Here is a 14091-nt window from a genome sequence, read left to right as displayed (position 1 = left end):
TACAGCATGGCACTTACTGTAGGAGAAAACAACGGCTTTATTTGCTAATCCTAACCCATGTTGTAGTTAATTGTTATCTGAGCTATATTTTAATGAGCTCAGATGTTTATATGTGACGTCATAGATCCTCAAATCAATCCGATATTTATCAGGCTATATTTATCATAGGGGCGGTATAGCTAGGTTGGTAGAGTGGTCGTGCCAGCAACTTGAGGGTTGCAGGTTCGATCCCCGCTTCCGCCATCCTAGTCACTGCCGTTGTGTCCTTGGGCAAGACACTTTACCCACCTGCTCCCAGTGCCACCCACACTGGTTTAAAAATGTAACTTAGATATTGGGTTTCACTATGTAAAGCGCTTTGAGTCACTAGAGAAAAGCGCTATATAAATATAATTCGCACTTCACTTATCATGCACCCCTACTTATTGCTACATTTATTTGCTGCCCTCAACTTCCAGATTCAATGTCCTTGGCTACGTTCACACTGCAGATTAATTGCGATATTTTTAGCCCTATTGTAACTAGAGATGTCCGATAATATCGGACTGCGGATAATATCGGCCGATAAATGCTTTAAAATGTAATATCGGAAATTATCGGTTTCAAAATTATCGGTATCGGTTTCAAAAAGGCAGCACGGTGGCAGAGGGGTTAGTGCGTCTGCCTCACAATACGAAGGTCCTGAGTAGTCTTGGGTTCAATCCCGGGCTCGGGATCTTTCTGTGTGGAGTTTGCATGTCCTCCCCGTGACTGCGTGGGTTCCCTCCGGGTACTCCGGCTTCCTCCCACCTCCAAAGACATGCACCTGGGGATAGGTTGATTGGCAACACTAAATTGGCCCTAGTGTGTGAATGTGAGTGTGAATGTTGTCTGTCTATCTGTGTTGGCCCTGCGATGAGGCGGCGACTTGTCCAGGGTGTATCCCGCCTTCCGCCCGATTGTAGCTGAGATAGGCTCCAGCGCCCCCGCGACCCCAAAGGGAATAAGCGGTAGGAAAAATGGATGGATGGACGGTTTCAAAAAGTAAAATTTACGACTTTTTAAAACGCCGCTGTGTACACGGAAGTAGGGAGAAATACAGAGCGCCAATAAACCTTAAAGGCACTGCCTTTGCGTGCCGGCCCAGTCACATAATATCTACGGCTTTTCACACACACACTTATACAGGTCACACTGAGGGTGGCTGTATAAACAACTTTAACACTGTTACAAATTTGCGCCACACTGTGAACCCACACCAAACAAGAATGAAAAACACATTTCGGGAGAACATCCGCACCGTAACACAACATAAACATAGCAGAACAAATACCCAGAACCCCTTGCAGCACTAACTCTTCCGGGACGCTATAATATACACCCCCCGCTACACCCTACCCCCCACCCCCCCACCCCCCTCAACCTTCTCATGCTCTCCCAGGGAGAGCATGTCCCAAATTCCAAGCTGCTGTTTTGAGGCATGTTAAAAAAAATAATGCACTTTGTGACTTCAATAATAAATATGGCAGTGCCATGTTGGCACTTTTTTCCATAACTTGAGTAGATTTATTTTGGAAAACCTTGTTACATTGTTTAATGCATCCAGCGGGGCATCACAACAAAATTGGGCATAATAATGTGGTAATTCCACGAATGTATATATCGATATCGGTTGAAATCGGAATCGGTAATTAAGAGTTGGACAATATCGGAATATCGGCAAAAAAGCCATTATCGGACATCTCTAATTGTAACCTGTATCAGATTTTTTAAAATCTGACACAGGCCTCTTTTGTATGTGGCTATAAATCCGATATGCATCTAATATGACTGCAGTCTGGACAAGTGGGTTGCCAACATAAAAGACGAACGAAAGAGCCGAAGACAGTAAATGTCCCACCACTTCTGACTCCTCGCCCACACGCTCCTCGGAACAAATGTTGCAGAAAGTACTGCACAAACTGCCATAGCCAAAGTGCTTTTCCTCAGTCTTCTTAATCTCCTTCGCAACGTAATTTGGTTAAAAACATGTTGACTTCTTGTTGCATAAAATCCTTCAAATTGTCACAAATCGTGGACATGTTTACTTTCGCAAACACACAGCACCACCTGTGACATGTTTTGTGCGCATGCGGGTCAACTTCATGGACATATTCCAATCACAAAAACAAACAGCAGTTACATTTTTTGGTAACATGAACCACTGTATAAAAAGTTTGAATTTTTTAACAAAAAAGCCGAATTGGGCTTCATACCCTGCAGCATGACTGTAGGTAGCCCTTGTTGAACTGTTCTTCGAAAGAGGGCTGATTGCACAATTTCATAGTATCACAGGGGGTGGTTGTAACGTTAGAAATGTGGGAATCAAAGCTCAAAAGGCAAATTGTTCACACCGTCAGGAGCTCAATAGAGAGAAGCTTTAGGGGCGGCAAAGCAGGAGAAGGGTCGGCGTATTGGCTGCAGCTACAACCCCAGCGTGGGCTGCCTGTGGTTAATTCAAAGTGTTTATTTTCACATGCAAAGTCAAGAAATTTTAAGGTCAACAATGTATGCCGATACATTGTAAAAACATATCAAAAATAATAATAATAAAAAAGGCAATTTTGAGGCAAACACAATATCCATCCATCCATTTTCTACCGCTTTTCCCTTTCGGGGTAGGCGGGTGGGGGGGACCTCGAGCCTATGCCAGCTGCACTCGGCCGGAAGGCAGGGTATACCCTAAGGCAGTGGTTCTCAACCTTTTTTCAGTGATGTACCCCCTGTGAACATTTTTTAAATTCAAGTACCCCCTAATCAGAGCAAAGCATTTTTGGTTGAAAAAAAGAAATACAGAAGTAAAATACAGCACTATGTCATCAGTTTCTGATTTATTAAATTGTATAACAGTGCAAAATATTGCTCATTTGTAGTGGTCTTTCTTGAACTATTTGGAAAAAAAGATATAAAAATAACTAAAAACTTGTTGAAAAATAAACAAGTGATTCAATTATAAATAAAGATTTCTACACATAGAAGTAATCATCAACTTAAAGTGCCCTCTTTGGGGATTGTAATAGAGATCCATCTGGATTTATGAACTTAATTCTAAACATTTCTTCACAAAAAAAAAGAAATCTGTAAGATCAATATTTATGGAACATGTCCACAAAAAATCTAGCTGTCAACACTGAATATTGCATTGTTGCATTGTAATGAATGGAATAGCCTACTTGATTTAATGTTCAGTTTATGAACTTACATTCATATTTTGTTGAAGTATTATTCAATAAATATATTAATAAAGGATTTTTGAATTGTTGATATTTTTGGAATATTTAAAAAAAAATCTCACGTACCCCTTGGCATACCTTCAAGTACCCCCAGGGATACGCGTACCCCCATTTGAGAACCACTGCCCTAAGGGTATCCACATCCCACCTCAACCCTAGACTAAGACCCTCCCCCCTCCACATCCCACCTCCCCGGATTGTAAATAATCAAATGTAAATAATCAAATGTATATATTTGTTGTTATGCTTTCTGAACTCACTATGTTCACTGATTGCTGTACATATCCTACCAAGTCAGACCTACACTGTTTCAATGTCCATTTCTCAGATGATGCAATTGTTGATGACTGAAGTGCTGATATCAACCAAACCTACCCCCCCTCCCCCACCATTTTTGTTTTGATGACGCCACAGACGGGCAAAATAGATTCAACGTCTACCTCCTTATCAATAAAAGTGCTAAACTTCTTTGCCGTTCTTCAATCCAATGTTTTCCTTTTTCTGGTATCAATAAAATCGATCGATGCCCTTTAAAAACGACCATGTATTGATACCTATTTTCGAAAGGCAAACTTGCCGAGCACAGACCGATATATACATGAGGTTTATAAAAACAAATAGATATATGGATCAGTATTACACCCTTAGTTTGTACCATAAGAAATATGGGACAATGTCTCACTTTATTTAACTGAAAACATTTACTTAGAAGTGTTGTTTTTTAAGCGCAGTGGCATACATGCGTGTGTGCACTTTAAAACACACTTGTGTGCTTAAAGAAAATATTCATGATGTTTTCTGGTCTACATGTTAGTGTGTGCCGATTTTAAAGATAATGTACAGGTCATTGTACATATAGTACAACACAAGTCGTATTTGTGTTAAGGGCGACATGGCCTATTTATCCTCATCACTAACAATGCAGTGTTATCAGTTACACATACTTATTTGCATGAGATACTTGGCATTTTTCCCCGGGGGTGTGGCAAAGGTGTGCCATTCTGAAGTGGTTACAGCTGTCAGACTGCAGTCTAAACTCACAAGACAAATGCCAGTCAGATTTCTTTGGCTTCATCAAGTTCTGCCACGCAACATTGTATAATAACGTGTAATACTAGTAATACCGCATACGGTATGTAACTCATGTAATTCACTTGAAATAAAATCCACAGTTGATGGAGACGACGCCATTGAAGGTACCACTCTGAAAGCTGCGTCAAAACACTAAGGGCCTGATTTACTATCGGTAAAAGCTGATCTACTATACGTGCGCAAAGTGGATTGCGTCTGTTCAGTGAGCAAAATAAGGCGTGCAAATTAATCCATTGTGTCTCTGTCTTCATTAATATGCAAAATATATGCTGATCATTAAAACACCCACAATCTGGAAGGAGAAAATGCACATATAATTGTTTAGCACGCGCAACGTGATTTATCAACACTCATCACCGTTTTGCGTTTTGTTTTGCACATGTAGGACGGAAGTGCAAACTAACAATGCTCGCGCTGCACAGGCAGACGATGGACAGACGAGAATCTTCCCGTGTGTCTGTCAACATTTTCGACGGTTAAAAATAAAAAATATATGACATATCAACTATTTATAATTTTATAGCTGCTAGAGGACTTAAGGTGCGGATTAAAACAAATTTAATTGATGCGTTTTGGTGTCCTTTAGTATTTTTTAATGCCGTTTTTTTCCACCTAGGACGGGGGTCAGCAACCCGCGGTTCTCAAGCCACATGCGGCTCTTTAGCGGCGCCCTGGTGGCTCCATAGAGCTTTTTCAAAAATTTATGGAAATGGAAAAAATATGGGGTGAATAATGTGTTTTTCGTTGTAATATGGTTTCTGTAGGAGGACAAACACGACACAAACCTTCCTAATTGTTAGAAAGCCCACTGTTTAATATGTTTGTGTTTATGCTTCACTGATGCGCCGTTTTGTCCTACTAATTTCAGCGGCCCTTGAACTCACCGTTGTGTGGACTGTGACTCAACAGTGTGTTAACATGTACAACTTTCTCCGACGCTGCCACAGAAAGATGTGTTTTATGCCACTACTTCTTTGTCTCATTTTGTCCACCAAATGTTTTATACTGTGCGTGAATGCACAAAGGTGAGCTTTGTTGATGTTATTGACTTGTTAGAGTGCTAATCAGGAATATTTGGTCAGTGCATGACTGCAAGCTAATAGATGCTAACATGCTATTAAGGCTAGCTGTATGTACATATTGCATCATTATGCCTCGTTTGTAGGTATACTTGAGCTCATTTAAGTTCCTTTAATTATGTCCTCTGTGTATTTAGTTTATTTTTCCATGTTTCATGACACATTATCTGTATGTAATATTGGCTACATTTCTGATAGTTGTTTGTGTGCCATGTTGTTCCAGACCACAGCAAACGTTGCCATGTTGTTCCAGACCACAGCAAACGTTACCCAGCTTGCAAAGATTCTAATAAATCCATTATAAGAAGACAGCCTGCCATTTCCTTTAACTTGGTCACACACATCTATACCTTTGGCCATTCTAAGACAGTAATTTCCAGGAAATATCTCACATTCTGAGTAGTTTTACTAATGTTTTCCAATGTTGAAAAAATGTGTAGAATAAATATTACATTTCAACATTTCTGTTAACAAAGATTTGCGTCAGCCTGCAACACATAGTCATTTTGATAATAGGCTAAAATAACTAATATGGACACTTACATCATGTGTTGCCTTCATCATATCACTTATATAAGTCTTTTAATTTTTTGCGGCTCTGGACCAATTACTCTTTTGTATCTGTGGTCCAATATGGCTCTTTTAACATTTTGCGTTCCCGACTACTGACCTAGGATAAATATTATTAAAATATTTCTAGTGTGCAAAAAACTTTTATGCATTTTTTTGCATCTTGAGCGGAGTAGGTGCGGCCTCTCTCCAATTAGCGCACCTTCGGCTGTAAAAAAGAAAAAGTGGTTTTCAATGTAAATGCACAGCAGGACTGCTTCTATAATGCCCATACATGTCTGCTGCATGTTTGAAAACATAACAAAACCCCACAGGCAGGATCATGATAACATGAATGTGCAGCAAATTAGAGTGTCTCCGTGGTGATGCCCCATATTAGCACACGCAAAATCCTCATCTAAATAAGGCAATCTGCACTACTTTTCAATTGCACACACAGTCTTAGTAGATTGCACGCAACACGCCCACAAATAGTACATGCTATTTTATAGATTGCACACGCTGTTCTGTGTGTGATATTTAGAACTTAGTACATCAGGCCCTGAGTGTGTGACTTCCTGGTTGTCACAACTTAGTACCCTTAAGTCTCAATGCTAGGTGGCTGCATTTCAACTCACCTAATTTCCCATACAAACAAATATATCAAGCTTTTTAAGGTCCACTGATTTCATAAATTACAAACATTGAATGTGCCTGAGTTCTCTGAATTTGTACTTGTTTTCCATCCATCTATCCATTTTCTACCGCTTGTCCCTTGTGATTTGCCTTCTCCTGCTGCCAAGTCATGTTATGGCAAAAATAAATGATGTAGCACTACATCACACATCTGACTCCCATCTAAGTAAACTGTATGAGAGAAACAATGTTGCATATAAAGCTCTAATCAACCCCCTTAAGCCAAATGGTCTCAAGTTGATCGTTTGCTTTTAGTGAGCAAGGCCTGGCTACCTGTATGATGATTTATAATGGCAATTATTGACAATATGCAGAGAGCTCATTCCAAATTAATACACAACTGCAAGGTCAAAGATCAACATCCAAGAACTGTATATGGTTAAATGGCACATAACTCAACATTGTTGGTTGTCCTTGGCCACTTGCTAGAAAATAAATACTTGTTCCGTTACTCACTGTGGGGGGAGGTGTAGTCAGCGTTGCTTGCAGGAGGAAAAGTCACCGCCGCTGTCCATGCTACTGAGGACGAGCACCATCGGGCAGGGGCGGGGCATGTGCTGACGGCGAGACACAGCTGGCAGGTGATTAGATTTCACAGGTGGTACGTGTTAATCTAATCATCTGTTATCTTTAACAGTGAGCGGCCGGGAGCAGAGGGGGAGAGAGGTACGGACGTGGCTGAAAAGTCACGTTCTGGGAGAAGAAAACAGTTGATGAAACATATGAGCATTAAAACTTTGTAAAAACCTGCAACCTTGGATCCTGTGAAGTGTCTGTCAGTGGGACCGCTAGGAAGCGACTTCCACTCACGTACTATTAAAATGATTTCATGTAAGTGACCCGTGAAAGGCTTGCCAAAGTAGAGAAAAACATGCGCCGCAGTCCAACAATTAAAAACAGTGTGTGGTACAGTAGAAGACTAGTGAGGAAACTTTAGCCTAATTATCTCAGCTTGATTTCATGCAAATGTGAGCTTTTATGAGGCAGCTAGTAGAAGTATTCAAAAAGACGTTTGTGTTGCAAAGTGGAAACACCTGATTAATATTTAAGTGTTTTAAGTAACTTCCACAAATAAACACCAACCAGTGAAACACAAATGTGCATCTTTAGTGTAATTCTGATGTGATGTGTGTCATTTGAAGTGCCATGTCAATAGCAGGAGTAAAGAGGGCTGTTAGATTTGAGAGCTTTAATTAATGTAAGTGTAGCAGTAGTGCGACACTGCAGAAGTCCCACACCAACAATGCACCTTTAAAAATGGGCCCTTAAACATTTGTGTTTGAGCGAGTTAATGTAAACAGGCCTTTGGTCCACAAATCCAGCACATTTAACCTGCGGCACCTTAACTACACTTACTGGCTACAACTTTAGACATTCCTGCGCAATCTAATTGTATGAAGAGCGTCATCTTTACAAAGATAATAATGCTCTGTTTGAAAAATGTATCAATATCACTGAGGTTAGAGTTTGGAGGTGTACGTTTAAAAAATTTATGGATGGATGGAACTATATTTGAGTACTTGCAAAATGGCCATACGACCAAATTTGCTTGTAACTCTACTTCTTTTTTTACTCCTACACATATTTAACTATTCAAAGTGTGTATTGGCCCATCTCTGGCAACATTTTATTGGGTACAAGTTTTGTTCTTAAGTCGAAGATGTGTGATTTCAGTAGCAAATACCTCAAATATAGCCAAGTGGTGTTTGTGCTAATAGCATGTTGACACTTACGCGCATGAAAGTTATTTAACAAAAAACTGTCTTTAAAAATAAACAAATAACATCAAACAAATAATTAGGTACCAGGACTGTGCTGAGATTTTAACTCCGTCAATAGTTTACATTTAATCAAATAACCAGGAAAAATACATGTCATTTTATAGAAGGACTTACCTGCTTCTTATTTTTTGGTCTTCCTATGGCCTGCAGATGATCTGAATGATGCAACTTCCTGTGGAGTATGTGATTTGAGGAATATTTGGAACATTTTAGTTGGGTAACAGGACTGAGTAAAAACCCAGCCTAATAACTAAATTGTAAAATGTGTGTGTATTATTTTTTGAGGGAAATTAATTTAAAGTATTTGTCATGGTCCGTGGCCGAATCATGTTTTGTTTAGTTGTGTTCTGTTAGTTTTGGACTCCCATAGTTCCTGTTTTGTGCACTTCTGGGTTTGTTTTGGTTACCACGGGTACTAATTGGTTTCACCTGCCTCTGATTAGTGTTTGGCACGTTCACCTGCTGCCGAGCACTAATCAGAGAGCTATTTATTCACCTCTCTTGCCACACTCGTCCTGGCTTCTTTGTTTGCTCCACGCAACAAGTTGGTTATTTCTGTGATTCTTGTTCCTGCGCTAACCTTCGCCATAGCTTCCCATGCTATCGGCCCGCTTTTCTGTTTATTCTTGTTTTTGTCTGCTTGTATCTACGGTGTATGATTTATGAGAAATAAATCATCTCCTACCTTCACGCTTTCGTCCTGAGTTGTCCGTTCTGCATCTGGGAGGAACAACCCCGCATAAAGATGCGATCCCAATGTGACAGTATTGTTGGGATAAAGAATAACACAAATATGCAAAAAATATAAAAATTTCTCAGGGATTTCAGTCAATATGTTTGATGGTAAAATCTAAATTTAGGAAGCGGGGACAGGCTAGTTAAAATGTGTCTATTATGTTGTATTTATTTAATATGCATGCATATCAATGTGCAAAATATTGCCTCATTAAAATTATTTTACAGTTTATTTAATTATGCATTTATACATTTTATTTCCTGTGGGTGCAAATGGTGGAATGGCGAATAACAATTCACTTAAAAATAACAATAACCTCAGTTGAGGTGCTTTAAAGCCTGTAATGCTACAATAAATCTTACTCCATCACTGTGACTCTTCCAATCAGTTCTTCTAGCATGGCAAGAAAAGTCTACTTGACAACACACTCAGATGCGGAATACAGTAGAACTCCCTAATTCTACAGAGTATTGCTTGTTAATAAGTTCTGAGGTATGGTGGAAGTGGCAAAATGTCACCCTGGTTAGCCCACAGTGGAACTGTCAGCTTGCCCTACATCAGGCAAGGCAGTGAGGCGGAAGCTGGAACAGTGTGTACCAAAATGTATCGACAGTTGGAGCTTTTGTTCTGGCTGGACTATAGCTGATGCACCACCAACACGAACACTAAAGATCATGTGGATACTGTGTTTAATTTGGCCAAATATAATATACTGTATATTTGTGTGTACTACATATCTACATATATATGGTACATATGTATATATATATATATATATAGAGAGAGAGAGAGAGAGAGAGAGAGAGAGATAAATGTATAATATGTATATACAGTATAGCAAATAAAACATTTCTGGCCAATATATTCCTGCTGCTGCTAGTTAAAGCATTGTGGTACAATAATGGGAACATTCAGTATATCCATACCTTTGTTTGAACATGAACATGAAATATAATGTATGGGTCGCATTATCAATTTATACATTTTACACTGCTGCCCTCTGTTGGTTGATTGCATCCACAACCTCCTCAGGCAACCATGTATGAACATTGAAATCCCAATATTCTCCACCATCATGCAACTAAATTAAATCAATTGACCACTAACCACTGAGTCATTCGTTGATCCCAGCTTACTTTTGAGCTCAGTTATCTGTCTCTCCATGTGGTCCATGTCGCTGGACATTTGCCTGAAACAAGCAAGAACGTTTCTCAGCCTAACACATCATCACACGAGAAGAGATCAAAAAAAAAGTTCTTCGTTGTGTTACCTATGAAAAGCCTGGGCCTTGCTCAGTTGGCGATGAAGGCACTTGACCATGGCTGCAAAGCGCTTGTTTTGAATCTAAAAAAAAAAAACCTTGGTTATTTATGCAACACATCAGAATCAGAATCAGAATCAGCTTTATTGTCATTACGCAAGGTAACGAGATTGAGGCCATTCCATACAGTGCGATGTGTGCATGCTAGAAAAACAATGTGCAAATATATAAAAATTTAAAAAATGTAGAAGTGCAATGAATATGGTGTGAAATGAATATATACATGAAAAAACAAAACAAAAACAGGGTGGTTGGTGGAATGGGTTATTGCACCGAAGAGAAGGCAGTTATGAGGGACAATGGGGCAGTCCGTTCACATAGTGAGTGGTTAATGATGTCATCATACCTCAATGTCTTTCTTTCTCTGGGCATGAGTCTCCAACTCTTTCTGCAGATTCTCTCTCATCCCAGCTATAGTTTTCCTCATGACAGCAATCTCTCCTTTCAGAGCATCAACTTCTCTCTGTGGAAAAAAAAAATCTGCATTTATGTGGAACTAAATTTGAAGGTGAAAATCAAAACCAGACTAAACCATGCCTAAAAAAATAACAACCTTTGCCATCCGGGCAGTGTTTCCATGACAATTCTTTAAATCCTCCTCCAGCTCACCCTTGGCCTTCCTCAGAGTCTGAACCAGCGCCCTTTTCTCCTCCAGCTCCTTGCAAGCCGAAGTCCAGCCTGCTGCATGCAAAGCCGCCTGCCTGTGGCCATTCATCTTTCTTCTATAAATGTTAAACTGTATTCGTGCCGTGCAGGCCTTTTCTTCCTGCTCACATATTTGCTCTTGGAGTTTGGTGTTGTCCGCTCTGATGGAAGCACACTGGTCATGTTGGGCCTGCATCTGCTGCTTTAAATGCGTCATCTCGTCCTCCAGGACGAGGAGCTCTGTGGCTTTACATCTCAATTTCCTCTGGGCCTCATCACCTTTCTTCTGCTCACCTGCCAGAATTACCTGTTAATGACATTCATCATTTAAGCACCTCATTCTCCAACTTCCACAAATCTTAATTGTGACCATTCCAATTAGAAACACATACAGCGTCATGAATAAATAATGATTCATAATAATAAATAAAGCTGTTCTAACCTGTAGGTAGCTGAGTGTCTTCTGCTTGTCTTGCAGAGTTTCAGTCTGAGTGTGGCCATGTTGGCTAATATTTTCTAGGGCTTGAGTTAATGATAACTGATTCTGACCCTCTGATGAATAAAGAACAACAAGTATCAATTCATTTGTAATACATACGTGTATAAACATCACGGCAATTGTACATCATCAAATAAGTGGGTTTAACGTCCTTACAATTAGCAAAGTTTGAAATAAATGCTAATGCTGGTTAGCTTGAAATAATGCTGTATATTTAGAGAATGCGCAAATTTAATTTTGCCAAACAATTTTGTAGTTATTAATAGCCTTACCATCTGTACAAGCTGCCATTTAAACAACAGTCAACTAACGTTTTAGACGCAAATTTACATTAAACGAGTTTATATGTTGCGTGTGAATTTTAAAACTCATAATCCCAGAGTTCTTTGCGGCAGAAGCTTGCCGTCGTTCATAGACATCTTATAAGTAGATACAGGCTGCTGTGACGCGAGAAATTCGGCCGCCATCTTGAAGTGGTGATGAGGAGCCGGCGAGCAGCCTGAAACTGACAGTTGACAGGTAGAAAACAAAGATGGTTTTCAGCGTTTTCCTGCGCAAATGAGCGGACTGTTGAAAATAGGAATCGGGGGATTACTTATCACAAGTAAGATTTAACATTAACGTACTATTGGTTGTATTTTGTGAAAAGAATAGTAGCACAGAGTTGAGAATGAGCAAAGATCTTCAATAGTACTGAAATAGTAGCCGCTCGCAAACAAGAGTATGACCATAATAGAATTGCTTGTCAATTAAATTAATTACATTTAAAAATGTCATACTTGAATAACATAAAGTTGAAATAAATGTTGAAGATAAAGATTGTAAAGGCCAACAGGGTTAAAAGTTAGGACCACAGTCCAGAGTGTGTAAGGGTATGTTAGCTAACTAGACAATCAGATGGACAGTGGCTATACAGTATTATACAAGTCTAAATTTAGTCTACCTTTCCAACCCAATTTTTATATAGGATATCTTTAGCAGCTTAGACACAGATGACCATGCTAATTTACACTCTTGGGTCAGACACTTATTTCGATTTGATGTTTAATTTTTTTAATTTTTTAATTTTTTTAATTTTATTTTGTAATGGTACTTTAATTGTTATTAATAGTTTATTGTTTTTATTTAAATAGTTTTGTCATCCTATTTTAGTCAATTATTAGTAAATAAATTTATTTATTTATTAATTATTAGTAATATATTTTCAGTTATAATGAGTGTTGTAATTATACAATGCACTTATTTCATTATAATTTTCACATTTTAACTTGATGTTTTGTTGATACGGTACATTCATGTTTGTTGACAACGCCTAGCATGACTGTAAAAGCCAATTCTTGAGTGACAGTCCCTGTTGCACTTAGTGCAAACATGTGTCGAGACTTCGTCCCGCTCCTGCTGTGCGATGGTATTTGCAGTATGTTTCCTCCTGTCTCTCTTCTCCTCTGCGAGCTGGCCTCTCCTCAAATTAGCCTCTGCAATACCCCGTCTAACCGCTTGACGCCAGACATTTCAGTTCTCCGCCTGTATGTAGGATATACGCATGTATGCATAACCTAATCATATTGTTTCTTGAATTTAAAAATAGCTGACCGTTTTTTTCCCCCTTCTCTGGGATTATATTCCCAGTTTTGATCTGGGACGTCTGGTCACTTATAAGAATATTCTATTACTGTTAAGCAAACTCTGAATAATAAAACACGCCAAAACATGTGTCCTTTATCATAGCGACACGTATGACAAAAAAAAAAACGCGTGAAAATCAGTGGTTTTCAGTGAGGTAAAATGAATTAAATGCGCTGACCCTCAAATCTAGACTCCAAACATCCCAGACCAAGCTAGTTAGGTTACTTTTAGACCTCCACCCCAGATCACACCTCAGTCCAACCCACTTCTCCAAAGTGAGCTGGCTCAGGGTGGAGGACAGAGTAAAACAACTTGCACTGAGCCTAGTCTATAAAATCCGCTACACCTCCCTGATACCGAAGTACATGTCAAACTACTTCCATAACGTAAATGACCGCCATAACCACAACACCAGGGGGAGCTCCACTAACCATGTTAAACCCAGATTCCGATCTAACAAAGGTTCCTTCTATGCCACATCAATAATGCACTCCCAACAGGTGTAAAAGAAAGTGCATCTCTATCCTCCTTCAAAACTGCACTAAAAGAACCCCTCCAGGCAACTTCAACCCTTGACTAACAACCTCCCCCCTCCACATCCCACCTCCCCGTATTGTAAATAACCAAATGTAAATAATCAAATGTATATAGGGACGGTGTGGCGAAGTTGGTAGAGTGGCCGTGCCAGCAATCGGAGGGTTGCTGGTTACTGGGGTTCAATCCCCACCTTCTACCATCCTAGTCATGTCTGTTGTGTCCTTGGGCAAGACACTTCACCCTTGCTCCTGATGGCTGCTGGTTAGCGCCTTGCATGAC

The 14091-nt window shown here is 39.6% G+C and overlaps 1 protein-coding gene across 1 annotated transcript; it reads right to left on the bottom strand.

Annotated features, from left to right (window-relative positions):
• Nucleotides 1-9982: 9982 nt before the first annotated feature.
• On the bottom strand, nt 9983-12038 carry LOC133622605 (coiled-coil domain-containing protein 122). Its single transcript, XM_061985433.1, has 6 exons — nt 11922-12038; nt 11593-11702; nt 11059-11457; nt 10852-10968; nt 10455-10528; nt 9983-10373 (listed from the first exon to the last, which is right to left on the bottom strand). The coding sequence occupies exons 1-6, from the start codon at nt 11938-11940 to the stop codon at nt 10271-10273; spliced, it is 822 nt and encodes a 273-aa protein (XP_061841417.1). The 5' UTR covers nt 11941-12038; the 3' UTR covers nt 9983-10270.
• Between the last annotated feature and the right edge of the window lie 2053 nt (nt 12039-14091).

Source organism: Nerophis lumbriciformis, linkage group LG23, assembly GCF_033978685.3.
Source record: "Nerophis lumbriciformis linkage group LG23, RoL_Nlum_v2.1, whole genome shotgun sequence".
NCBI lineage: Eukaryota > Metazoa > Chordata > Actinopteri > Syngnathiformes > Syngnathidae > Nerophis > Nerophis lumbriciformis.
This window is presented reverse-complemented; position numbering and strand designations above follow the sequence as displayed.